General features: G+C 51.5%; 1 protein-coding gene across 2 annotated transcripts in view; it reads right to left on the bottom strand.

Annotated features, from left to right (window-relative positions):
* LOC137532233 (von Willebrand factor A domain-containing protein 5A-like) overlaps positions 1-27,246 on the bottom strand; it is a 473,069-nt gene that overhangs the window by 35,896 nt on the left and 409,927 nt on the right. For both annotated transcript variants that reach the window (XM_068252513.1, XM_068252522.1), the window contains exons 21-22: positions 23,187-23,255; positions 1,765-1,815 (exon numbers count right to left, since the gene is read on the bottom strand). In XM_068252513.1, coding sequence (XP_068108614.1) covers positions 1,765-1,815; positions 23,187-23,255 — 120 coding nt within the window. The remainder of the gene's footprint in view (positions 1-1,764; positions 1,816-23,186; positions 23,256-27,246) is intronic.

The raw sequence follows: 27,246 nt of genomic DNA, 5'->3' as shown, positions 1-27,246 counted from the left end.
CAAAACAGTTTATAAAACAGTTTTTTTACCCTCTTTATTGCAGCGGAGAGCAGCAAAAATATTAGAGGGGGCTAGGAGATGACCCCAAACAGGCAGGGATGTTTGTTTATACTTCATTTTGTGAATACAGATTCTCTTTAAAGATCAACACTGGATAAATATCAAAATAATTGATGTAAAGGTGGCTTATCAGTAATGTATTAACCAGCCGGGCGGTATGGACGAGCTCAGCTCGTCCATCACCGCCGGAGGCTGCCGCTCAGGCCCTGCTGGGCCGATTTTCATCAAATAAAGAGCAGCACACGCAGCCGGCACTTTGCCAGCCGCGTGTGCTGCCTGATCACCGCCGCTCTGCGGCGATCCGCCGCGAGCAGCGGCGAAAGAGGGTCCCCCCAGCCGCCTGAGCCCAGCGTAGCCGGAACAAAAAGTTCCGGCCAGCGCTAAGGGCTGGATCGGAGGCGGCTGACGTCAGGACGTCGGCTGACGTCCATGACGTCACTCCGCTCGTCGCTATGGCGACGATGTAAGCAAAACAAGGAAGGCCGCTCATTGCGGCCTTCCTTGTTTATTCTGGGCGCCGGAGGCGATCGGAAGAACGCCTCCGGAGCGCCCTCTAGTGGGCTTTCATGCAGCCAACTTTCAGTTGGCTGCATGAAATAGTTTTTTTTTTATTTAAAAAAAACCCTCCCGCAGCCACCCTGGCGATCTTAATAGAACGCCAGGGTGGTTAAGCACATGGGAACTGGCACCTCCTGACCTGGCAGCATCTACTGGAGTTCACATGCATGCCCCCCAACTGTCCCGAATCCTGCGGGACTGTCCCGCTTTGGGGGGTCTCTCCCGATGTCCTGTTATGACCCCCCAGGTCCCGGGTGGCTAGGGGGTCAGATGTGGAAAAAAATGATTGAGGCTCCAGCCGGCGGATGTGGTGTGTGGGATGCAGGTCCGGGATAATATTCTCCCTCCCTTCGAATGTGCCCCCCAGTGTCCCCCTGTTTGCAGAGTTAAGTGGAGTGAGCTGTCTTACCAGTCATTCTCGCATACAGGCATCTGGATTCACTCTACTTCTTGTGACATCACAGGAAGCAGAAAAAAGCCAGATGCCCGTACGCGAGGATGAATGGTAAGACAGCCCGCTCTGCAAAAAAAATTTTGGCTGCTGGTAGTGGCCTGACTTATTTACTAGGCTACCTTAATATGTGTAACATGTGATTTTTATAATGTATATACTTAAGCACTTTAGGCACTCTAGGCACTTAGCACTCTGGTTACCCCTGACAAAATTTCCAATTAAAGGAAACGAAACATGTAGGGTTGTATATTACCCAATCTCCGAATAAGGTTCATCTAGTGTTTTTTCATAATGCACCATCCAAAGAAAGCCAAAATGGTGGCGAAAAAAAACAAGGTATAGATCACTTTGTTGTGATTAGTAGTGATAAAGTTATCGGCAAAAGAAAAGGGGGAAATTGCTAAAAGGTGAAAATTGCTCTGGTCCTAAACGGGAAAAAACCCTCAGTTGTTAACTTGCAAAACTGATAAGTTTTTGAGAATGATGGCACCCTGCTTTCTCTACACGTGGAATGGTTTTCTGTTCCTTTTGACGTATTCTGTGAATCCGATCCTATGCTTGAATCCTGTACAGGCCAAGCCCAATTCCAGGCACAACAGAGCCGTGCTTGTACAAATAAAGATATTCTCATTCTGGTTCTGAATAGGTAAGTATTGCTTTGCAGTGCACTCTGATACCATCCTTATACATACCTTCATCACTGTCAGACTCAGCACAATCCAAACTCCGATGCATGGACTCCCCTGGGGAAAAACACAGAACAATCCAAAACTAAAAAGCTCTGTCTTACTGTGATTTTAATGGTAAAAAACAATAAATGTAAACAACAGTTCAAGCAATAATGTACTTTTCATTCCTAATTTTATACCATTTCCTCATTTGTCTTCATCAGAGTCTGGGATGGGATATACAATGCATATTGACCACAAGCCAATGAGCTCTGCAGTGTATAGTGACCACCAGAGACTGGGCTCTGCACTGTATAGTGACCCCCATAGACTGGGCTCTGCACTGTATAGTGACCACCAGAGACTGGGCTCTGCACTGTATAGTGACCACCAGAGACCGGGCTCTGCACTGTATAGTGACCACCAGAGACCGGGCTCTGCACTGTATAGTGACCACCAGAGACTGGGCTCTGCACTGTATAGTGACCCCCATAGACTGGGCTCTGCACTGTATAGTGACCACCAGAGACTGGGCTCTGCGCTGTATAGTGACCACTAGAGACTGGGCTCTGCACTGTATAGTGACCCCCAGAGACTGGGCTCTGCACTGTATAGTGACCCCCAGAGACTGGGCTCTGCACTGTATAGTGACCACCAGAGACCGGGCTCTGCACTGTATAGTGACCACCAGAGACTGGGCTCTGCACTGTATAGTGACCACCAGAGACTGGGCTCTGCATTGTATAGTGACCACCAATGACCGGGCTCTGCAGTGTATAGTGACCACCAGAGACCGGGCTCTGCAATGTATAGTGACCACCAGAGACTAGTTTCTGCACTTTATAGTGACCACCAGAGACTGGGCTCTGCACTTTATAGTGACCACCAGAGACTGGGCTCTGCATTGTATAGTGACCACCAATGACCGGGCTCTGCAGTGTATAGTGACCACCAGAGACTAGTTTCTGCACTTTATAGTGACCACCAGAGACCGAGCTCTGCATTGTATAGTGACCACCAGAGACCGGGCTCTGCATTGTATAGTGACCACCAGAGACCGGGCTCTGCATTGTATAGTGACCACCAGAGACTGGGCTCTGCATTGTATAGTGACTACCAGTGACTGGGCTCTGCACTGTATAGTGACCACCAGAGACCGGGCTCTGCACTGTATAGTGACTACCAGAGACTGGGCTCTGCACTGTATAGTGACCACCAGAGACTGGGCTCTGCACTGTATAGTGACCACCAGAGACCGGGCTCTGTATTGTATAGTGACCACCAGAGACTGGGCTCTGTATTGTATAGTGACCACCAGAGACTGGGCTCTGCTCTGTATAGTGACCACCAGAGACCGGGCTCTGTACTGTATAGTGACCACCAGAGACTGGGCTCTGCACTGTATAGTGACCACCAGAGACTGGTCTCTGCTCTGTATAGTGACCACCAGAGACTGGGCTCTGCACTGTATAGTGACCACCAGAGACTGGTCTCTGCACTGTATAGTGACCACCAGAGACTGGGCTCTGCACTGTATAGTGACCACCAGAGACTGGGCTCTGCACTGTATAGTGACCACCAGAGACTGGTCTCTGCTCTGTATAGTGACCACCAGAGACCGGGCTCTGCACTGTATAGTGACCACCAGAGACCGGGCTCTGCACTGTATAGTGACCACCAGAGACTAGGCTCTGCAGTGTATAGTGACCACCAGAGACCGGACTCTGCACTGTATAGTGACCTCCAGAGACCGGGCTCTGCACTGTATAGTGACCACCAGATACTGGGCTCTGCACTGTATAGTGACCACCAGAGACCGGGCTCTGTACTGTATAGCGAACTCCAGAGACCGGGCTCTGCACTGTATAGTGACCACCAGAGACTGGGCTCTGCACTGTATAGTGACCACCAGAGACTGGGCACAGCATTGTATAGTGACCACCAGAGACTGGGCACAGCATTGTATAGTGACCACCAGAGACTGGGCTCTGCATTGTATAGTGACCACCAGAGACTGGGCACAGCATTGTATAGTGACCACCAGAGACTGGGCACAACATTGTATAGTGACCACCAGAGACTGGGCTCTGCATTGTATAGTGACCACCAGTGATCGGGCTCTGCATTGTATAGTGACCACCAGAGACTGGGCTCTGCACTATATAGTGACCACCAGAGACTGGGCTCTGCAGTGTATAGTGACCAGCAGAGACTGGGCTCTGCACTGTATAGCGACCACCAGAGACTAGGCTCTGCATTGTATAGTGACTACCAGAGACTGGGCTCTGTACTGTATAGTGACCACCAGAGACTGGGCTCTGCATTGTATAGTGACCACCAGAGACTGGGCTCTGTACTGTATAGTGACCACCAGAGACTGGGCTCTGCATTGTATAGTGACCACCAGAGACTGGGCTCTGCAGTGTATAGTGACCAGCAGAGACTGGGCTCTGCACTGTATAGAGACCACCAGAGACTGGCCTCTGCATTGTATAGTGACCACCAGAGACCGGGCTCTGCATTGTATAGTGACCACCAGAGACTGGGCTCTGCATTGTATAGTGACCACCAGAGACTGGGCTCTGCACGGTATAGCGACCACCAGAGACTGGGCTCTGCACTGTATAGCGACCACCAGAGACTGGGCTCTGCATTGTATAGTGACCACCAGAGACTGGGCACAGCATTGTATAGTGACCACCAGAGACTGGGCTCTGTATTGTATAGAGACCACCAGAGACGGGGCTCTGCATTGTATAGTGACCACCAGAGACTGGGCTCTGCACTGTATATAGTGACCACCAGAGATCGGGCTCTGCACTGCATAGTGACCACCAGAGACTGGGCTCTGCACTGTATAGTGACCTCCAGAGACTGGGCTCTGCACTGTATAGTGACCACCAGAGACTGGGCTCTGCACTGTATAGTGACCACCAGGGACTGGGCTCTGCACTGTATAGTGACCGCCAGAGACTGGGCTCTGCATTGTATAGTGACCACCAGACACTGGGCTCTGCAATGTATAGTGACCACCAGAGACTGGGCTCTGCATTGTATAGTGACCACCAGAGACTGGGCTCTGCTCTCTATAGTGACCACCAGAGACTGGGCTCTGCACTGTATAGTGACCACCAGAAACTAGGCTCTGCATTGTATAGTGACCACCAGAAACTGGGCTCTGCACTGTATAGTGACCACCAGAGACTGGGCTCTGCACTGTATAGAGACCACCAGAGACTGGGCTCTGCACTATATAGTGACCACCAGAGACTGGGCTCTGCACTGTATAGTGACCAGCAGAGACTGGGCTCTGCACTGTATAGTGACCAGCAGAGACTGGGCTCTGCACTGTATAGTGACCAGCAGAGAATGGGCTCTGCACTGTATAGTGACCAGCAGAGACTGGGCCCTGCACTGTATAGTGACCACCAGAGACTGGGCTCTGCACTGTATAGTGACCAGCAGAGACTGGGCTCTGCACTGTATAGTGACCAGCAGAGACTGGGCTCTGCACTGTATAGTGACCAGCAGAGAATGGGCTCTGCACTGTATAGTGACCAGCAGAGACTGGGCCCTGCACTGTATAGTGACCACCAGAGACTGGGCTCTGTACTGTATAGTGACCAACAGTTACTTTTCAAGTGCTGTCCGTCTGCCACTTCCGTCTGCCCACCTGCTCGCATCCATGGACCTGATCTGCAATTGCATTGTCACCTCTGCCTGTGACTGTCACCCCCCTCGCTCTCTGCAATATCAGACCTTAGATCAGCTCTGGCTGGGACTCAGTGTCGAGAGTGGAAAGTTGCCATGCAGAGTGCAGCGCTGTATACAGGAAATGACATCACTGAGCACTTCCTGTATTTGAAGTATACAGCGCATGTTGCACTATGCACAACACCTCTCCAGTCTCCCCTCTCTACACTGTGAGTCCCGGCCAGCACTGATCTGAGGTCTGATAATGCAGCGAGCGAGGAGGATGACCGTCACAGGCAGAAGCGGCAATATTGCAGACCAGTACCATTAGGTAATGCCTAATGATGTTGATCCAGGGATTTTATCTGATTGCCACCTGGAGTCGGGAAGGAATTTTTCCCTTTTGGGGCTAATTGGACCATGCCTTGTAAGGGTTTTTTCGCCTTCCTCTGGATCAACAGGGATATGTGAGGGAGCAAGCTGGAGTTGTACTTTGTACTGGTTGAACTCGATGGACGTATGTCTTTTTTCAACCAAAATAACTATGTAACTATGTAAGTACTGTGGAAGCGAGCGGATATCTTGTTTGGAGGAGAGCAGTTGAGTGATTGCTAAGTTCTCTGGGTGTGGGGGGTAGAAGTAGTACTCCAGTGATGGACCCAAGGGAGAGGGCACAGGTCTTTACACTGCAGAGTCTCAACGTCAAAGGTGTGTATAAATTGTGTATGTTGGGGGAGGGGTGGTGAATATTGTGGGTAGAGTTGGGCCGAACCTCCGATTTTAGGTTCGCGAACCGGGTTCGCGAACTTCCGCGGAACATTCGGTTCGCGGAAAAGTTCGCGAACCGCAATAGACTTCAATGGGGAGGCGAACTTTGGAAAAAAAAAATTCTGCTGGCCACAAAAGTGATGGAAAAGATGTTTCAAGAGGTCTAACACCTGGAGGGGGGCATGGCGGAGTGGGATACACGCCAAAAGTCCCCGGGAAAAATCTGGATTTGACGCAAAGCAGCGTTTTAAGGGCAGAAATCACATTGAATGCTAAATGACAGGCCTAAAGTGCTTTAAAACATCTTGCATGTGTATATATCAATCAGGTAGTGTAATTAAGGTACTGCTTCACACTGACACACCAAACTCACCGTGTAACGCACCGCAAACAGCTGTTTGTGTAGTGACGGCCGTGCTGGACTGGTGCGCACCATGGCGAGAGTGCAGGTTTTGGTGGCTTTACAGCCCATATGGTCACCTGGCTGATGTAGCTGAATGACAGAACAGTGACTGTCCAGCTGATCAAATTTGGTCTGACCACAATGAAGCAACAACCTTATTATCTTTTGTGTGCCCTCCGAGACACTCATCTAGGCGCCGGTCATTGCTTCATTGTGATACGCAAGCCCCTTCACCACGGCAAGGTAATGATCACGAAGGGGAATGGGCGCATGTACATGCCTTTTCTTTTGTTGTTGCAGCTGCCCACAGTGCAGCCAGAAAAATTAGGCAGTCATGTACACGCACCAGAAAAATTATTACAGCGGCCGCTGCTAGCAGCGGCCTAAAAAATTCAGCAATCCGCCTGGAGTCCCGGACCCTGTTGGTGGTGGCGGAGAAGGTAGTCAAGCGGCCTGCAGGCAGACATGCTGTGTGGAGGGACTGGGAGCGACTTAGTCTTCTTGGGGCAGGCCAGGCAGCCAGTCACACGGCGTGCAGGCAGAGATGCTGTGTGTGCGGGGACTGACTTAGTCTTGGGGCGGGCAGCAGCCCTCCGGGATCCATGCCTCATTCATTTTGATAAAGGTGAGGTACTTAACACTTTTGTGACTTAGGCGACTTCTCTTCTCAGTGACAATGCCTCCAGCTGCGCTGAAGGTCCTTTCTGACAGGACGCTTGCGGCAGGGCAGGAGAGAAGTTGGATGGCAAATTGGGACAGCTCTGGCCACAGGTCAAGCCTGCGCACCCAGTAGTTCAAGGGTTCCTCATCGCTGTTCACAGCAGTGTCTACATCCACACTTAAGGCCAGGTAGTCGGCTACCTGCCGTTCCAGGCGTTGGTGGAGGGTGGATCCGGAAGGGCTACGGCGAGGCGTTGGATTAAAGAACGTCCGCATGTCCGACATCACCATGAGATTGCTGGAGCGTCCTGTCTTTGACTGCGTGGACACGGGAGGAGGATTAGTGGCAGTGGTACCTTGCTGGCGTTGTGCTGTCACATCAGCCTTAGGGCCCTTTTCCACTAGCGGCGTTTGCGATGCTGAATCGCAAAACCGCAAACCGCTAGCGATTTTACAATCGCTACGGTTTGCTTTTTAACATGGGAATCGCGGTAGGTCATTTCCACTACCGCGATTCGTTTTTGCGGGGAACGCGAACGCGCGGCGGAGCGATAATTGCCGCGATTTTGCTATGCAGTGCATAGCATAGCAAAATCGCGGCCGCAAACGTCGGGGGAATCGCCGGTTTTGCGATTCAGCAATCGCTAGCGTTCAGCGTGAACGCTAGCGATTGCAGGTGGAAAAGGGCCCTTAAAGGCATTGTAAAGCATAGTTGACAGCTGGTTCTGCATGTGCTGCATCCTTTCCTTTCCACCTTCAGGTGAGTTGGTAACAGGTCCGCCACTTTGTGCCTGTACCGAGGGTCTAGTAGTGTGGCCACCCAGTACAGCTCATTCCCCTTGAGGTTTTTTTTACGGGGGTCCCTCAACAGGCAGGACAGCATAAAAGACGACATCTGCACAAAGTCGGATCCAGTACCCTCCATCTCCTCTTGCTCTTCCTCAGTGACGTCACGTAAGTCAACCTCCTCCCCCCAGCCGCGAACAATACCACGGGAAGGTTGAGCAGCACAAGCCCCCTGCGACGCCTGCTGCGGTTGTTCTCCTGCCGCCGTCCCCTCCTCCTCCTCCTCCCCCAAAGAAACACCTTGCTCATCATCCTCTGAGTCTGACTCGTCTTCTGCACACGACTTCTCTTCTTCCTCCTCCTCCCCCCTCTGTGCTGCCGCAGGTGTTGAGGAAACAGCTGGGTCTGATGAAAATTGGTCCCATGCCTGTTCCTGCCGTAACGGTTCCTGGTCACGCTCATTCGCAGCTTCATCCGCCACTCTACGCACAGCACGCTCCAAGAAGTAAACGTAGGGAATTAAGTCGCTGATGGTGCCCTCACTGCGGCTCACCAGGTTGGTCACCTCCTCAAACGGCCGCATGAGCCTGCATGCATTTTCCATCAGTGTCCAGTTGTCGGGCCAGAACATCCCCATCTTCGCAGACTGTTTCATTCTACTGTAGTTGTAGAGGTACTGGGTGACGGCTTTCTTCTGTTCTAGCAGGCGGGAGAACATGAGCAGGGTCGAATTCCAGCGAGTCGGGCTATCGCAAATCAGGCGTCTCACCGGCATGTTGTTTTTCCGCTGAATTTCCGCAAAGCGTGCCATGGCTGTGTAAGACCGCCTCAAATGCCCACAGAACTTCCTGGCCTGCTTCAGGACATCCGCTAAGCCAGGGTACTTTGCCACAAATCTTTGAACAACTAGATTCATGACATGTGCCATGCAGGGTATGTGTGTCAGCTTCCCGATATGCAAAGCGGCAAGCAGATTGCTGCCGTTGTCGCACACCACGTTGCCTATCTCCAGGTGGTGCGGGGTCAGCCACTCATCCACCTGTTTCTTAAGAGCAGCCAGGAGAGCTGCTCCAGTGTGACTCTCCGCTTTGAGACAAGACATGTCTAAGATGGCGTGACACCGTCGTACCTGGCATGCAGCATAGGCCCTGCGGAGCTGGGGCTGTGTAGCTGGAGAGGAGAACTGCCACTCAGCCAAGGAGGAGGAGGACAGCGAAGAGCATGTAGCAGGAGGAGAGGAGGTGGCAGGAGGCCTGCCTGCAAGCCGTGGAGGTGTCACAATTTGGTCCGCTGCGCCCTGCTTGCCATCATTCACCACCAGGTTGACCCAATGGGCTGTGTACGTAATGTAGCGGCCCTGCCCGTGCTTGGCAGACCAGGCATCCGTGGTCAGGTGGACCCTTGACCCAACGCTCTTCGCAAGAGATGACACCACTTGCCTCTCAACTTCACGGTGCAGTTGGGGTATGGCCTTTCTCGAAAAATAAGTGCGGCCTGGCATCTTCCACTGCGGTGTTCCAATGGCCACAAATTTACGGAAGGCCTCAGAGTCCACCAGCCGGTATGGTAACAGCTGGCGAGCTAACAGTTCCGCTACGCCAGCTGTCAGACGCCGGGCAAGGGGGTGACTGGCCGAAATTGGCTTCTTCCGCTCAAACATTTCCTTCACGGACACCTGACTGCTGCTGTGGGCAGAGGAGCAGGAAGCGCTCAAGGGCAGAGGCGGAGTGGAGGAGGGTGCCTGTGAAGGTGGAAGGGAGAAAGCGGCAGAAGCAGATGATGCACCTGAAGGAGGAAGAGGAGAAGGAGGGTGACTTTTCTTTTGTGTGCTGCTGCTGCTTTTGCTCAGGTGGCCATCCCATTGCTGTTTGTGCCTTTTCTCCAGGTGCCTTCGTAAGGCACTTGTCCCTACGTGAGTGTTGGCCTTTCCACGGCTCAATTTTTGTTGGCAGAGCGAACAGATGGCTTTGGTCCGATCTGAGGCACACACATTAAAAAATTTCCACACCGCTGAGCCACCCTGGGATGTGGGCACTATGGGGACCTCAGCAGCTGATGCTGAAGGGCAAGTTGACTGGCTGTACATAGGTGGCGATACATGGTGCCGGACACTGCCACCAGCTGTTTCTGACGAAGAGCTGCCCCAGCTTCTTTCAGCAACTTCTCTCCTCCTACTACTCTCTGACTCCCCCTCTGAACTGTCCCCCTCTTCATCTCCTCTATTGGGAACATACAGAGGATCCCTATCATCGTCATCATCGTAATCATCCTGCCCAGCTTCGCTTGCCTCAGAAAAATCCAAACATGCACCATCAGTAGGTCCTTCATCCTCCTTACACGTTACATCCATAGTGTTGCCGCGTAACTCAGACATATGAGCTGGTGAAAATTCATCCGGCTGTAACAACAATGGCTGTGCATCAGTGATTTCAACACTAAATAATTCTTGCGAAGTGTCAAATGCAGCGGAAGTGGTGCTAGTAGTAGCGCTGGTGGCTGAGCAAGATGAGGTGTTCTGTGTCGCTAAATACTCAACCACGTCCTGACAATCTTGGGAGGTGATGGGACGTGCCTTCTTCCGAGCACTGTACTGTGGGCCAGGTCCACACGAAATTACATTTACACGACCTCGCGCAGACCTGCCGGGTGGCCTTCCTCTGGCTCTGGCACTACCTCTTCCTCTACCTGTTTTGTCCATATTGGGTATGCACGGAGTGGTATATCACACTGCGTGCACTCACGTAGGTAGGTGGGTTCACTTAACTGCACAGGTATGCGCACTGATGCGGTGGGTTCACTGAACAGAACAGGTATGCAGTGGCGGGTTCACTGAACAGTAAAGGTATACAGTGGCGGGTTCACTGAACACAACAGGTATGCAGTGGCGGGTTCACTGAACAGAACAGGTATACAGTGGCGGGTTCACTGAACACAACAGGTATGCAGTGGCGGGTTCACTGAACAGGTATACAGTGGCGGGTTAACTGAACAGAACAGGTATACAGTGGCAGGTTCACTGAACACAACAGGTATGCAGTGGCGGGTTCACTGAACAGGTATACAGTGGCGGGTTCACTGAACAGAACAGGTATACAGTGGTGGGTCCACTGAACAGAACAGGTATGCAGTGGCGGGTTCACAGAACAGGTATGCAGTGGCAGGTTCACTGAACACAACAGGTATGCAGTGGCAGGTTCACTGAACAGGTATACAGTGGCAGGTCCACTGAACAGAACAGGTATGCAGTGGCGGGTTCACTGAACAGTACAGGTATACAGTGGCGGGTTCACTGAACACAACAGGTATGCAGTGGTGGGTTCACTGAACAGAACAGGTATGCAGTGGTGGGTTCACTGAACAGAACAGGTATACAGTGGCGGGTTCACTGAACACAACAGGTATGCAGTGGCAGGTTCACTGAACAGGTATACAGTGGCGGGTTCACTGAACACAACAGGTATGCAGTGGCGGGTTCACTGAACAGAACAGGTATACAGTGGCGGGTTCACTGAACACAACAGGTATGCAGTGGCGGGTCCACTGAACAGGTATACAGTGGCGGGTTCACTGAACAGAACAGGTATACAGTGGCGGGTCCACTGAACAGAACAGGTATGCAGTGGCGGGTTCACAGAATAGGTATGCAGTGGCAGGTTCACTGAACACAACAGGTATGCAGTGGCGGGTTCACTGAACAGGTATACAGTGGCGGGTCCACTGAACAGAACAGGTATGCAGTGGCGGGTTCACTGAACACAACAGGTATGCAGTGGTGGGTTCACTGAACAGGTATGCAGTGGTGGGTTCACAGAACAGGTAGGCAGTGGCAGGTTCACTGAACAGGTATGCAGTGGTGGGTTCACTGAACAGGTATGCAGTGGTGGGTTCACTGAACAGGTATGCAGTGGTGGGTTCACTGAACAGGTATGCAGTGGTGGGTTCACAGTACAGGTATGCAGTGGTGGGTTCACAGAACAGGTATGCAGTGGTGGGTTCACTGAACAGGTATGCAGTGGCAGGTTCACTGAACACAACAGGTATGCAGTGGCAGGTTCACTGAACAGGTATACAGTGGCGGGTCCACTGAACAGAACAGGTATGCAGTGGCGGGTTCACTGAACACAACAGGTATGCAGTGGTGGGTTCACTGAACAGGTATGCAGTGGTGGGTTCACAGTACAGGTATGCAGTGGTGGGTTCACAGAACAGGTATGCAGTGGCGGGTTCACAGAACAGGTATGCAGTGGCAGGTTCACTGAACACAACAGGTATGCAGTGGCGGGTTCACTGAACAAGTATACAGTGGCTGGTCCACTGAACAGAACAGGTATGCAGTGGCGGGTTCACTGAACACAACAGGTATGCAGTGGTGGGTTCACTGAAAAGGTATGCAGTGGCAGGTTCACTGAACACAACAGGTATGCAGTGGCGGGTTCACTGAACAGGTATACAGTGGTGGGCCCACTGAACAGAACAGGTATGCAGTGGCGGGTTCACTGAACACAACAGGTATGCAGTGGCAGGTTCACTGAACAGGTATGCAGTGGTGGGTTCACTGAACAGGTATGCAGTGGTGGGTTCACTGAACAGGTATGCAGTGGTGGGTTCACAGTACAGGTATGCAGTGGTGGGTTCACTGAACAGGTATGCAGTGGTGGGTTCACTGAACAGGTATACAGTGGCAGGTCCACTGAACAGAACAGGTATGCAGTGGCGGGTTCACTGAACAGTACAGGTATACAGTGGCGGGTTCACTGAACACAACAGGTATGCAGTGGCGGGTTCACTGAACAGAACAGGTATACAGTGGCGGGTTCACTAAACAGTACAGGTATACAGTGGCGGGTTCACTGAACACAACAGGTATGCAGTGGCGGGTTCACTGAACAGAACAGGTATACAGGGCGGGTTCACTGAACACAACAGGTATGCAGTGGCGGGTTCACTGAACAGGTATACAGTGGCGGGTTCACTGAACAGAACAGGTATACAGTGGCGGGTCCACTGAACAGAACAGGTATGCAGTGGCGGGTTCACAGAATAGGTATGCAGTGGCAGGTTCACTGAACACAACAGGTATGCAGTGGTGGGTTCACTGAACAGGTATGCAGTGGTGGGTTCACAGTACAGGTATGCAGTGGCGGGTTCACAGAACAGGTATGCAGTGGCAAGTTCACTGAACACAACAGGTATGCAGTGGCGGGTTCACTGAACAAGTATACAGTGGCTGGTCCACTGAACAGAACAGGTATGCAGTGGCGGGTTCACTGAACACAACAGGTATGCAGTGGTGGGTTCACTGAAAAGGTATGCAGTGGCAGGTTCACTGAACACAACAGGTATGCAGTGGCGGGTTCACTGAACAGGTATACAGTGGTGGGCCCACTGAACAGAACAGGTATGCAGTGGCGGGTTCACTGAACACAACAGGTATGCAGTGGCAGGTTCACTGAACAGGTATGCAGTGGTGGGTTCACTGAACAGGTATGCAGTGGTGGGTTCACTGAACAGGTATGCAGTGGTGGGTTCACAGTACAGGTATGCAGTGGTGGGTTCACTGAACAGGTATGCAGTGGTGGGTTCACTGAACAGGTATACAGTGGCAGGTCCACTGAACAGAACAGGTATGCAGTGGCGGGTTCACTGAACAGTACAGGTATACAGTGGCGGGTTCACTGAACACAACAGGTATGCAGTGGCGGGTTCACTGAACAGAACAGGTATACAGTGGCGGGTTCACTAAACAGTACAGGTATACAGTGGCGGGTTCACTGAACACAACAGGTATGCAGTGGCGGGTTCACTGAACAGAACAGGTATACAGGGCGGGTTCACTGAACACAACAGGTATGCAGTGGCGGGTTCACTGAACAGGTATACAGTGGCGGGTTCACTGAACAGAACAGGTATACAGTGGCGGGTCCACTGAACAGAACAGGTATGCAGTGGCGGGTTCACAGAATAGGTATGCAGTGGCAGGTTCACTGAACACAACAGGTATGCAGTGGCGGGTTCACTGAACAGGTATACAGTGGCGGGTCCACTGAACAGAACAGGTATGCAGTGGCGGGTTCACTGAACACAACAGGTATGCAGTGGTGGGTTCACTGAACAGGTATGCAGTGGTGGATTCACAGAACAGGTATGCAGTGGCAGGTTCACTGAACAGGTATGCAGTGGTGGGTTCACTGAACAGGTATGCAGTGGTGGGTTCACTGAACAGGTATGCAGTGGTGGGTTCACAGTACAGGTATGCAGTGGTGGGTTCACAGAACAGGTATGCAGTGGTGGGTTTACTGAACAGGTATGCAGTGGCAGGTTCACTGAACACAACAGGTATGCAGTGGCAGGTTCACTGAACAAGTATACAGTGGCGGGTCCACTGAACAGAACAGGTATGCAGTGGCGGGTTCACTGAACACAACAGGTATGCAGTGGTGGGTTCACTGAACAGGTATGCAGTGGCAGGTTCACTGAACACAACAGGTATGCAGTGGCGGGTTCACTGAACAGGTATACAGTGGTGGGCCCACTGAACAGAACTGGTATGCAGTGGCGGGTTCACTGAACACAACAGGTATGCAGTGGCAGGTTCACTGAACAGGTATGCAGTGGTGGGTTCACTGAACAGGTATGCAGTGGTGGGTTCACTGAACAGGTATGCAGTGGTGGGTTCACAGTACTGGTATGCAGTGGTGGGTTCACTGAACAGGTATGCAGTGGTGGGTTCACTGAACAGGTATACAGTGGCAGGTCCACTGAACAGAACAGGTATGCAGTGGCGGGTTCACTGAACACAACAGGTATGCAGTGGCGGGTTCACTGAACAGAACAGGTATACAGTGGCGGGTTCACTAAACAGTACAGGTATACAGTGGCGGGTTCACTGAACACAACAGGTATGCAGTGGCGGGTTCACTGAACAGAACAGGTATACAGGGCGGGTTCACTGAACACAACAGGTATGCAGTGGCGGGTTCACTGAACAGGTATACAGTGGCGGGTTCACTGAACAGAACAGGTATACAGTGGCGCGTCCACTGAACAGAACAGGTATGCAGTGGCGGGTTCACAGAATAGGTATGCAGTGGCAGGTTCACTGAACACAACAGGTATGCAGTGGCGGGTTCACTGAACAGGTATACAGTGGCGGGTCCACTGAACAGAACAGGTATGCAGTGGCGGGTTCACTGAACACAACAGGTATGCAGTGGTGGGTTCACTGAACAGGTATGCAGTGGTGGATTCACAGAACAGGTATGCAGTGGCAGGTTCACTGAACAGGTATGCAGTGGTGGGTTCACTGAACAGGTATGCAGTGGTGGGTTCACTGAACAGGTATGCAGTGGTGGGTTCACAGTACAGGTATGCAGTGGTGGGTTCACAGAACAGGTATGCAGTGGTGGGTTTACTGAACAGGTATGCAGTGGCAGGTTCACTGAACACAACAGGTATGCAGTGGCAGGTTCACTGAACAAGTATACAGTGGCGGGTCCACTGAACAGAACAGGTATGCAGTGGCGGGTTCACTGAACACAACAGGTATGCAGTGGTGGGTTCACTGAACAGGTATGCAGTGGCAGGTTCACTGAACACAACAGGTATGCAGTGTCGGGTTCACTGAACAGGTATACAGTGGTGGGCCCACTGAACAGAACTGGTATGCAGTGGCGGGTTCACTGAACACAACAGGTATGCAGTGGCAGGTTCACTGAACAGGTATGCAGTGGTGGGTTCACTGAACAGGTATGCAGTGGTGGGTTCACTGAACAGGTATGCAGTGGTGGGTTCACAGTACTGGTATGCAGTGGTGGGTTCACTGAACAGGTATGCAGTGGTGGGTTCACTGAACAGGTATACAGTGGCAGGTCCACTGAACAGAACAGGTATGCAGTGGCGGGTTCACTGAACAGTACAGGTATACAGTGGCGGGTTCACTGAACACAACAGGTATGCAGTGGCGGGTTCACTGAACAGAACAGGTATACAGTGGCGGGTTCACTGAACAGTACAGGTATACAGTGGCGGGTTCACTGAACACAACAGGTATGCAGTGGCGGGTTCACTGAACCGAACAGGTATGCAGTGGCAGGTTCACTGAACACAACAGGTATGCAGTGGCGGGTTCACTGAACAGGTATACAGTGGCGGGTCCACTGAACAGAACAGGTATGCAGTGGCGGGTTCACTGAACACAACAGGTATGCAGTGGTGGGTTCACTGAACAGGTATGCAGTGGTGGGTTCACAGAACAGGTATGCAGTGGCAGGTTCACTGAACAGGTATGCAGTGGTGGGTTCACTGAACAGGTATGCAGTGGTGGGTTCACTGAACAGGTATGCAGTGGTGGGTTCACAGTACAGGTATGCAGTGGTGGGTTCACAGAACAGGTATGCAGTGGTGGGTTCACTGAACAGGTATGCAGTGGCAGGTTCACTGAACACAACAGGTATGCAGTGGCAGGTTCACTGAACAGGTATACAGTGGCGGGTCCACTGAACAGAACAGGTATGCAGTGGCGGGTTTACTGAACACAACAGGTATGCAGTGGTGGGTTCACTGAACAGGTATGCAGTGGTGGGTTCACAGTACAGGTATGCAGTGGTGGGTTCACAGAACAGGTATGCAGTGGCGGGTTCACAGAACAGGTATGCAGTGGCAGGTTCATTGAACACAACAGGTATGCAGTGGCGGGTTCACTGAACAAGTATACAGTGGCGGGTCCACTGAACAGAACAGGTATGCAGTGGCGGGTTCACTGAACACAACAGGTATGCAGTGGTGGGTTCACTGAACAGGTATGCAGTGGCAGGTTCACTGAACACAACAGGTATGCAGTGGCGGGTTCACTGAACAGGTATACAGTGGTGGGCCCACTGAACAGAACAGGTATGCAGTGGCGGGTTCACTGAACACAACAGGTATGCAGTGGCAGGTTCACTGAACAGGTATGCAGTGGTGGGTTCACTGAACAGGTATGCAGTGGTGGGTTCACTGAACAGGTATGCAGTGGTGGGTTCACAGTACAGGTATGCAGTGGTGGGTTCACTGAACAGGTATGCAGTGGTGGGTTCACTGAACAGGTATGCAGTGGCAGGTTCACTGAACAGGTATGCAGTGGGCTCACTGAACAGAACAGGTATGCAGCCAGGAACAAGCTAAGCCTAACTAATCTTTCCCTATGGGAGACAGTCTGCAGCAGCTCGCCCTACTCTCACTAATGCAGGCACACGAGTGACCGTAATGGCCGCTGCTGCCTGCCTTATATAAGGGGGGTGGGGCTCCAGGGGCTAGTGTAGCCTAATTGGCTACACTGGGCCTGCTGACTGTGATGTAGAGGGTCAAAGTTGACCCTCCATGGTGCATTATGGGGCAAACCGAACTTCCGCAAACGTTCGCCTGCGGGACGTGAACGCGAACCACGGAAGTTCGCATGGAACCGTTCGCAGGCGAACCGTTCGGCCCAACTCTAATTGTGGGTCAGCAGCGGCTGGTGATAGTGGGCCTCACCATTGCTAACATCAGAAATTCATAAAGATATAATTAATCTTCTACAACCACAGTTTGAACACTTTAAGGGTACCACTACCATTTACCATATCCTCAATGAATCAGGTTTTGTAAAAGAGGAACTCCAGTGAACATTTTTACTGCTGGCAGGTGATGTAGCTACTGCATGGTTTTTGGCAGTTGGAAACAGCTTTAAACAGCTATTTCCCACAATGCAGCAAGCTTCACAGACAGGAAACTGCCAGGAGTACGTACTTTTCTTGTGGGAGGGGTTTCTTGTGGGAGGGGTTTCACCACACTATCAGTCATACAGCGCCCCCTGATGGTCTGTTTGTGAAAAGGAATAGATTTCTCATGTAAAAGGGGGTATCAGCTACTGATTGGGATAAAGTTCAATTTTTGGTCGGAGTTTCTCTTTTTTCTCTTCTCACATCAATACATGGGAACAAGAATTTGCAAACATTTACTATAACTTCCAATGGGTCAAGGCAATACGATTTTCAACTAATTTAACACACTGTGTCAACCACAGAGAGATATATCAAAAATTATTACTACGATGGTATTATACTCCTAATAAATTGGCTTTAATTTCTCATGACCGTACAGATAGATGTTGGCAGAATTGTTCAGCTAAAGGTGTAAGAATTTATATGTTGGTTGCTATTGGCAACAGCACAACACACCTTTTGCTCTGTCACCAGCAACTCATCAGAGCTGCAACTCACAGTGACAGCATACAGGAGATAGAGCGGAGACAGCCACCTTCACCTTTCAAAGGGGTTTATTAAGCAATCAGGCATCTTTTGGTACATGTTGATTTCAGTGGCGTAGCTAATGAGCTGTGGGCCCCGATGCAAGTTTTACAATTGGGCCCCCCAAGCACTCTATACATAACAATTGATACAGCGCACCAAAACCTGCCAATGGCAACTACAGTGCCAGAGGTGCAATACTGTAGGTGAGGGAGGGCCCTTCGGGGCCCCTCTGGCTCAAGGGCCCCGATGTGGTGGCTACCTATGCACCCCCTATTGCTACGCCCCTGGTTGATTTCTTCAGAGTATAAACAGTCTTTCTTATGTCCTATGTACATCACATCAGTGTTGCCAACCTTTCACGTTATTTTTTACTGACAAATACCTAAAAATTTACTGACAAAGGATTTTTTTTTACTGACAAAATCCCCTGCGGTGCGCTGAAAAAAGGGTGTGGTCACGCAACACAATGTGGGCGTGGTCATGGGAGGGGCCGAATATATACATGATTTTAGTATTGCTGTAAAAGGTCTGCCGGGGAAGTTTAAGCTCTGCCATAGTGTTCCCCCCCCCCCCCCCCAAAAAAAAAAACACCACATGTAATCTTACAGCATTTCACCAAAAATCCACGTAATCTGGCAGAGGTTCTTCCAAAATACAGATAATATGGCATTGGTTCCCTAAAAATAGATGTAATCTGGCAGCAGCGATTCCCCCAACATACACATAATCTGGCAGCAGTTCCCCAAAATACACTTAATCTGACCGCGGTGGTTCCCCAAAAATAGGTAGCCAGGTCTATAGGTGTCCCCAGAATAGGTGGCCAGGGATATAGATGTCCCCAGAACAGATAGCCAGGGGGAGAGATGTCCCCAGAACAGGTAGACAGGTGTTCCCCCCCCCCAGCAGGAGGGGAGCAGAGAAGAGGGAGCGGTCATGGGCACAACGGTGGGGAGAGGGGGAAGTCTCCCCCCTTCCCTCACCTTAGGGCTCCCCCTCCAGAACTAAGTCTCGTGCAGCGGCTGGTAGCGGGCGGAACTTACGGACGCTGCTGAATTCCTTACGGAATTCACGGCCAGCTAAATTTGTAACAAAATTTATGGTATGCCCATAAATTTACGGGCGGTTGGCAACACTGCAGGGAGCTGGAAGAAGCCCCAGGTAAGTCAAAAATCTTTTTTTTTGGGTGCCAATTCATTTGTACTTGCAGATTACATTTCTGTACACTATCTGCAACACTGAATCGGCCTAAAAAAGTGGATTTTACTTACCAGTCCATGCAACTCCTTGGTTGCGTTGAGTGTGACCAAGGAGACACATGGCCAGGGCCTCGCATGTGCTGGAGAACCCAAGTACTGGAGCTGACCGAACGGCTCGGGAAAACACAGAGGGAGGCTTACAGGGGGCTGGAGGAAAACCCAGGTAAGTATATATGCTTGTGTGTGTCATCTCAGCAGGCATCAGTGAAAGGAAACAATGGGAATCTTGAGTCAAATAAAAACATATTTTTAACTTACCTGGGGATTCTTCCACCCCCCTGAACTCCTACTGTGCCCACAAAGTCCTCCTGATACCCTCCAGTCAGCGGTGGCGATCCTTGCAAAGCTGGCATGTCACCGCCAGTTGGTAGCTACTGCGCATGCTCAACCCCAAGCCACGCGCACCCAGGTCACACCCCTGTGGCCGGGAGAATCCTGCGCAGTACGCGTAATTCGCTACTGCGCATGCGCCGAATGCTCCCGGCGGGAGTGTGACCAGGGTGAGTGTGGCTCGGGGCCGCGCAGTAGCTTGCGACCAGTGACAGGTCAGCTTTGCAGGGGTCGCCATGGCTGGGCGGAGGGTATCAGGAGGGCATCAGGAGGGCATTGTGGGCATAGTAGGAGTCCAGAGGGCTGGAAGAAGCGCCAAGTAAGTTAAAATCTTTTTTTTTTTCTTTACATAAGAATCCCTTTAAAGGTACATGCTCACCGGAAGCTGGATCAGGGAATCCACAGCAACACGATATAACAAACAAGTGTTCCTTGATCCATCTTCCTACCACGGGAACACACAACGGCGCACGACGAGCATGAACGAAAACGCTGGTCATAAGAAAAGGCATGCCAAAGGTCACATTGAGGGTATTTGCCTTTAGGGTTAATAGAAATTAAAGGATACCAGAGGTCAAAATGTTTGGAGAAACCCCCCCCCCCCCTTTCTCCAAACGTTTTGACCTCTGGTATCCTTATAAGGAGAGGAAAACAAGCTGCAGGAGGGGAGCTGACCTACTAACTGACCCCAGGTCATGGCTGGTAATTTGGAGCATCTGTGCCCATAAAAAGGCTCCCCCCCATTCCTGTGTGGGTTTAGCAGTCTCCCTGCAGACCAGAGGGCTGACAGTGAATGCAGCAAAACAAGACAACTCCTGCCTGCCCCCAGGATGAGAGAACTGGGTATATCATGCTATCAGCACATGGCTTCCAAGGCAGCCAGACAATGGGAGAGGAGTGTTAAGAAAGACTCCGCACAAACCTTTCTGTGCAGGGACGGGCTGCACTGCAAACAACGTGTGAGTTCTCCGTTCTGACTTGTCTCCTGTTGCTGTGATTGTACGAGAGGGCTGGAGGCGGAGCCAGATGCCTGACTGACAAACTATAGAGGAGGCTGGAATCTGTGCTGCAATAATCCAGATGCTATACCTGATTATGTGGTGATCTGCAGTATCACCAATAATGCAAGTATAGCAAGCAACAGGTGTGTAACGAGCAGAGTATAGTGCTTGGTGCAACAGTAAGTACTGATAGGTTCACCAATACCTCACCAGAGGAGCTGGTGGCCAGTACAGAGGCCCTCACCAGAGGCAAGGGCTCCCTGGTGAGAGCAGAGTGGTCAGACAAATCGAGTTGGCAACAGACAGGCAGATACGGTACAAAATCAGAAGGCAAGAGAAGAAGGTTTAACAGGCAGAGTCGGCAACAAGATCAGATGGACTAAAGTACAGAATCGTAAAGCAGAAGAGAGGTCAGAAACGAGCCAGAGTCATACACAGATAAATACAATAGAATACAACTGTACTAACTAGAGATAGATGTATATAGCAAACACTGCATATACTGTACATCTATCACAGCAGAAGCCTAACTAGGTCCGAGCGCTAACACTAAGTATTCGCAACAGCAGACAAGTTGCGAGTGACCCAGCTCTGCTTAAGAAGCAGAGGAGACCCGACAAGCACGCCCACTCCTATCAACCAATGAGGAGTGGCGAGCGTCTCCTCTGACGTTAGCCGACCGGCCGGTCAGCTGACGCGCCTCCTCCCCGCATAAAGGTCCTGTCTGTGCGCACGCGACAATGCGACCTTATGTGTGGCTGAAAAACCTGTCCTCGGCGTGCTAGACGCCCGAGGCACAAGTAGACTGTCAGGCAGGGAACTGGAGGCAGCCGCGGTGGTAGCGCTGTTCACCGCAGCTGCCTCTCCAGCATTTTTTACAAGATGTAAACAATGCACTTTGGAGGTGATCTGAGGGTGGGTCTGCGGGCGATCTGATGGTGTGGGTGATCATATGCCCGTAAGAGGCAGGTTAGGGTCTGATCTGATGGGTGGCAGTGACAGATGTTGACAGAGGGTGATTGATGGGTGATTGACAGGTGATCAGTGGGTGAATACAGGGGAGAATGGAAGTATACAGAACACGGGGGGGGGGGGGGGGAGGTCTGGGGGGGGTCTGAGTGCGTTCTGAGAGTGTGGGCAGGTAATTGGGTGCCCAAGGGGCACATTAGGGTCTGATCTGATGGGTAGCAGTGACAGGTGGTGACAGGGGGTGATTGATGGGTGATCAGTGGGTGATTTAGAGGGGAGAACAGATGTAAACAATGCACTTTGGAGGTGATCTGAGGGTGAGTCTGCGGGTGATCTGATGGTGTGGGTGGGTGATCAGATGCCCGCAAGAGGCAGGTTAGGGTCTGATCTGATGGGTGGCAGTGACAGGTGGTGACAGGGGTGATTGATGGGTGATTGACAGGTGATCAGTGGGTGAGTACAGGGGAGGATAGATGTATACAGTACACGGGGGGGGGGGGGTCTGGGGAGGATGTAAGGGTGTGGGAGGGTGATCAGGAGCCCCATGGGGCAGTTTAGGACCTGATCTGAAAAACAGTATTGACAGATAGTGACAGGGAGTGATTGATGGGTGATTAGGGGGTGATTGGGTGTAGGGGTCTGGGGGGTGGCCGATCAGAGGGCAGGGGGGCCAGATCAGTGTGCTTGGGTGCAGACATTACAAAGCGTATTATACGCTTTGTGTGCGGCGATCCAGGAGTTAATAATCTGCCGGCGCTCACGAACGGCCGGCGGGTTACTGCACCAGGTGGGCGGAGCCTGTTGCCGGCGGCTGATCTCGTGTGACGTGATCGCCGCATAGTCACGCCGCGCCGCTGGTCAGCCTATCGGCTGACAGCGGTCGTTTAGGCCCAGCCTATCGGCCGTAAGCGGACGTAAAGTGGTTAAGCCGTAAATTAATCAACCGTATATTAGGCATGCTTTTTGCAGCACCAAGTTTAATCTGATTTGATAATAATTATCAAATCAGATGGTTGATGGGCCTCAAAATCGCTAGATGTATGGCCACCTGTACTCTATAAACAATAGTACTCAAAACAGTGATACAACAATAGACAACAGTGCACAGATTGCAGGGATAACTATAGCAGACCAGTCACTGAGTCCATATGGTGGTGGAGAAGAGCAAAGAGGGAGGAGGGTACACATGGTACACAGGTGCAGATGTAAGAGGTGAGTATTGCTGTGCAGTGTAATCTGACACCATCAGTGACCAGCCAAACAACATGGGGAGCAAACATGACATACTGAGCAGAAAGTAACAAATTCTTACCTCCAGCTTCAAGGGTTCTGAGTAAACTGTCCCAGTCAGCTGTATCCGAATGCACAGGCTTGTGTATCACTACAGAAACACAGAAAACAATCCAAGCTAAGATAATCATTTTGCATCTTACTGAGGTTTCTATGGTAACTGCAATAAATGTACATGATAAAGGTAAAGCCTACCTACCCCTCAAACCATTTCTTTAAATACCCCACACTTACTTGACCTAATAAATGAAACACGGACCACCATGGCATTGGATTAATTTAGGCCAAAGCAGCCCATCTTTATTTAACCAAATTAACAATAACCCAAAATTGTAAAACAACACAACATCCTACCCGTAAAAATTCCTCACAGAGAGCTGGGGACAGGGGCCCGGAGGTACCCACTGGAACAACTTCTGTTTTCCCGCTTGAGTGACATGCAGCCTTGTAACCGGCCCACAGCCGCGCATCTCGGCTCGAGGACAGCTGCATGCCCCATAAAATTACTCTCCTCCTGTTGAGGACCTCATCCAAACCGGATTTGCCCCGCGACAAATCCAATAACCTACCTCCGGAGCCCCCTTTATCCCCCTCCGGCTGCAATGACTAATAAACGTCCCTTAAACCCCCCCCCCTTAACCCAAAACCCCCCACCTAAACCATATCAAACAGGGGAGGGAGGGAGGGAGCTTCTTTCCCTATCACTCGCAGAAGCTGAATGACCCGCCCCCGCCTCCTACCCAAGCACCCCTTCTCGCCGCGCGCCTAGACTCCGCTCCCCGCCCACCAGATTAACCCCCTACTGCCCGGGGCAACGGCTACCTCATCATGCCGTGCCCTGCGCATTCGCAAGCTCCGCTCCAGGCCCTTACTTGATAAAGGTAAAGCCTACCTACCCCTCAAACCATTTCTTTAAATACCCCACACTTACTTGACCTAATAAATGAAACACGGACCACCATGGCATTGGATTAATTTAGGCCAAAGCAGCCCATCTTTATTTAACCAAATTAACAATAACCCAAAATTGTAAAACAACACAACATCCTACCCGTAAAAATTCCTCACAGAGAGCTGGGGACAGGGGCCCGGAGGTACCCACTGGAACAACTTCTGTTTTCCCGCTTGAGTGACATGCAGCCTTGTAACCGGCCCACAGCCGCGCATCTCGGCTCGAGGACAGCTGCATGCCCCATAAAATTACTCTCCTCCTGTTGAGGACCTCATCCAAACCGGATTTGCCCCGCGACAAATCCAATAACCTACCTCCGGAGCCCCCTTTATCCCCCTCCACCACGAAAGGGCATGAAACCTTATGCCCTTGAGGCCCCCAACCTCAAAGCTCTCTGGATCCAGTCCTCCAACCCCAAGGCCCAGAGATCCATCCCAATATCAGTGAGATGCACCCCATCCCTCCTGAGAAACAGTCCAATGTCCTCCTCGAGCTCCAGGTGTCTAATGGCCAACCTCCCATTCCTCACACAAAATCTCGCCACCTCCTTGTTAAGCTTTATCCTGGCCTTATTCACCTTGCGCACGGAGATGGCCAGCCTCCAATATTCACGGGCAACCACGTCCGACCATACAATGACCGTAGCTGGGAAAAGAGCCCGTATTCTGAGGAAATCAAACTTGATTTCTTTGATAATTATCCTGGTGGATTTTGAGGCAAGATCGTTGCCCCCAAATGAAGCACCAAAACATCAGGGGCCCTATCCAATCTGGCCATGCTATTCAATTCTGGCAAAAGACTCGGCCACACCATACCTGGAAAGCCCCTCCAATGAATACGTACCTGGGCTCTCGGAAAGCCCAGTTGACGGCCCTCCGGCCGAACATCAGCTCTCCTTGCACCCCTACTAACATAGGAGTGCCCCATAATCCACACGACGGCCGGAGTATCTGCAACAAGAAAATAAAACAAACTAACAACAACTGATACACTCCAAACACCCCCTACCTAGACTAAATGGGGCCTAACGTACAACCTGTAACGCATGGAGTCCCACCGACCAATCCTCTTAATGACCTCCTCACCTAATCCCCAACGTGCCGCCTCGGTAGCCGCCCCAATTCTGAACGAGTGGGAGGCAAACTCCTGCTGGGGGAGCCCTAAGGCTCCCAAACATTTCCGGAACACCGCCACGAATTGAAAACGGGACAACGGAACCCCATCCCGATGAGATAAAAACACCGGTGCCTGGCAGGGGCGGACCGACTGGAAATCCCTGACCTTGCCATACGGGCACATAGGTCCCCCAATAGGGAATAGTGTAATATCCCGGCCCCTGCCTGACTGGTCTGTTTTAGATCGCTGCAGATGGATCACTACCGAATCGCTGCGCACTGTTACGTGCTGCGCGAGGATGCCTCCCACTCCCAGCTTGCTGCGGCTCACCAACTCACCTATTCTAAATGCCCCGAAAAAGGCCAAAACAAATGCCGTAGAGAATAGGACATTCTCGTAGGGTGACACACACAGGTCCGGCAACACCCTCAACAAACGTTCAAGCAACTGATATGTAACCGGGCGCCTAGAGTCCCTTGTTACCGCCCCCTTTTTGTACCCCCTCAACGCCTGTCGGACCCTAAAATCCTTGGTCGCGTCTGGCAGACCCCTGGCCTTAAACCAAAAGGCCATCGCCGCCATTTTCTTTGCTACCGCAGACACTGACACCCCATCCACAAAGTTCCTACCCAAGAAATATAATAATAAGCACAGTCTGTCGTCGTCTGACTCACAACCCCCAGCTTGACTCATCAAAGCATCCCACGCGTTCCAGACCGCCGTGTATGCTGCCGCTGATGGCTCGGACAACGATCTCCCGATCATTCCAGACACGGCCCGAAGGGAATCTTCCACACCGCGGATGGGCAAGGAACCCCACGCTCTTCTGCCGCGGGAGCCGCCGCCCGGAACTTGTCCCACTGAAAGCGAGAAAGCGCATCAGCAATCACATTGTCAACCCCAGGCACATGAACTGCAAACACGTACGTGTTAAGGCGCAAACACTCTAACACCAACTGTCGTAACAGACATATTACCGGAGGGGATGACGCCGAGCAATTATTGATCGCTGAAACCACCCCCATGTTATCGCAATGGATCCTAACTCGCTTGTTCGCCAGCTGCCCTCCCCATATTCGCAGCGCCACCACTATGGGGAATAATTCAAGTAACACCAGGTTAGCAGTGAAACCAGCCTCAATCCATGACGCATCCCAGGGGGCCGCACACCATTGCCCCCCCAGGAAAGCCCCAAAGCCTTGGGACCCCGACGCGTCGGTAAATAACTCCAAATCGGCATTACTTACCGTATCCTGCATCCAAACCGCCCTGCAGTTGAACTCCTCAAGGAATGTCAGCCAAACCCCGAGATCCGCCCGAAGATCCGCCGTCATCCGAATCCTGTGATGTGGGACCACGACCCCTGCCGTTGCCAATGACAAGCGCCTGCAAAATATACGCCCCATGGGCATGATCCTGCATGCGAAGTTCAGTTTACCCACCAATGACTGGACCTCCCTCAAAGTCATTTTCTTACTCTGAACTGCCAACGCAATGGCCCCTTTCAAATCATCCACCTTATCTTGCGGTAACCTACATTCCATAGATACCGTATCGATGGTGATGCCCAGGAATTTCAATGTCGTAGCGGGCCCTTCCGTTTTTTCTTCTGCCAGCGGAACCCCCAAACGGCTGCAAACATGCTTCATGGTTGCCAAGGCATAAGCACAGTCCAGCGAATCCGCCGGACCCATAAACAGAAAATCATCCAAATAATGGATGACTGACTGCGCGCCCGACACGTCCTTTACCACCCATTCCAAAAATCCGCTAAACCTCTCAAAAAACGCACACGACACCGAACAACCCATGGGCAAGCACCTATCCACAAAATACTTACCTTTCCAAAAACACCCGAGCAACCGGAAGCTGGACGGGTGAACCGGCAACAGACGAAAAGCCGACTCAATGTCGGTTTTAGCCAAACACGCACCCTGCCCTAACCGTCTTACCCAACTAACTGCAGTGTCAAACGAGGTATATACAACCGAAGCGTCATCACTTGATAGGCCAT

This window comes from Hyperolius riggenbachi, chromosome 1, assembly GCF_040937935.1.
Source record: "Hyperolius riggenbachi isolate aHypRig1 chromosome 1, aHypRig1.pri, whole genome shotgun sequence".
Taxonomy (NCBI): Eukaryota; Metazoa; Chordata; class Amphibia; order Anura; family Hyperoliidae; genus Hyperolius; species Hyperolius riggenbachi.
The sequence above is the reverse complement of the archived record's forward strand: the minus strand, read 5'-3'. Positions and strand labels throughout refer to the sequence as shown.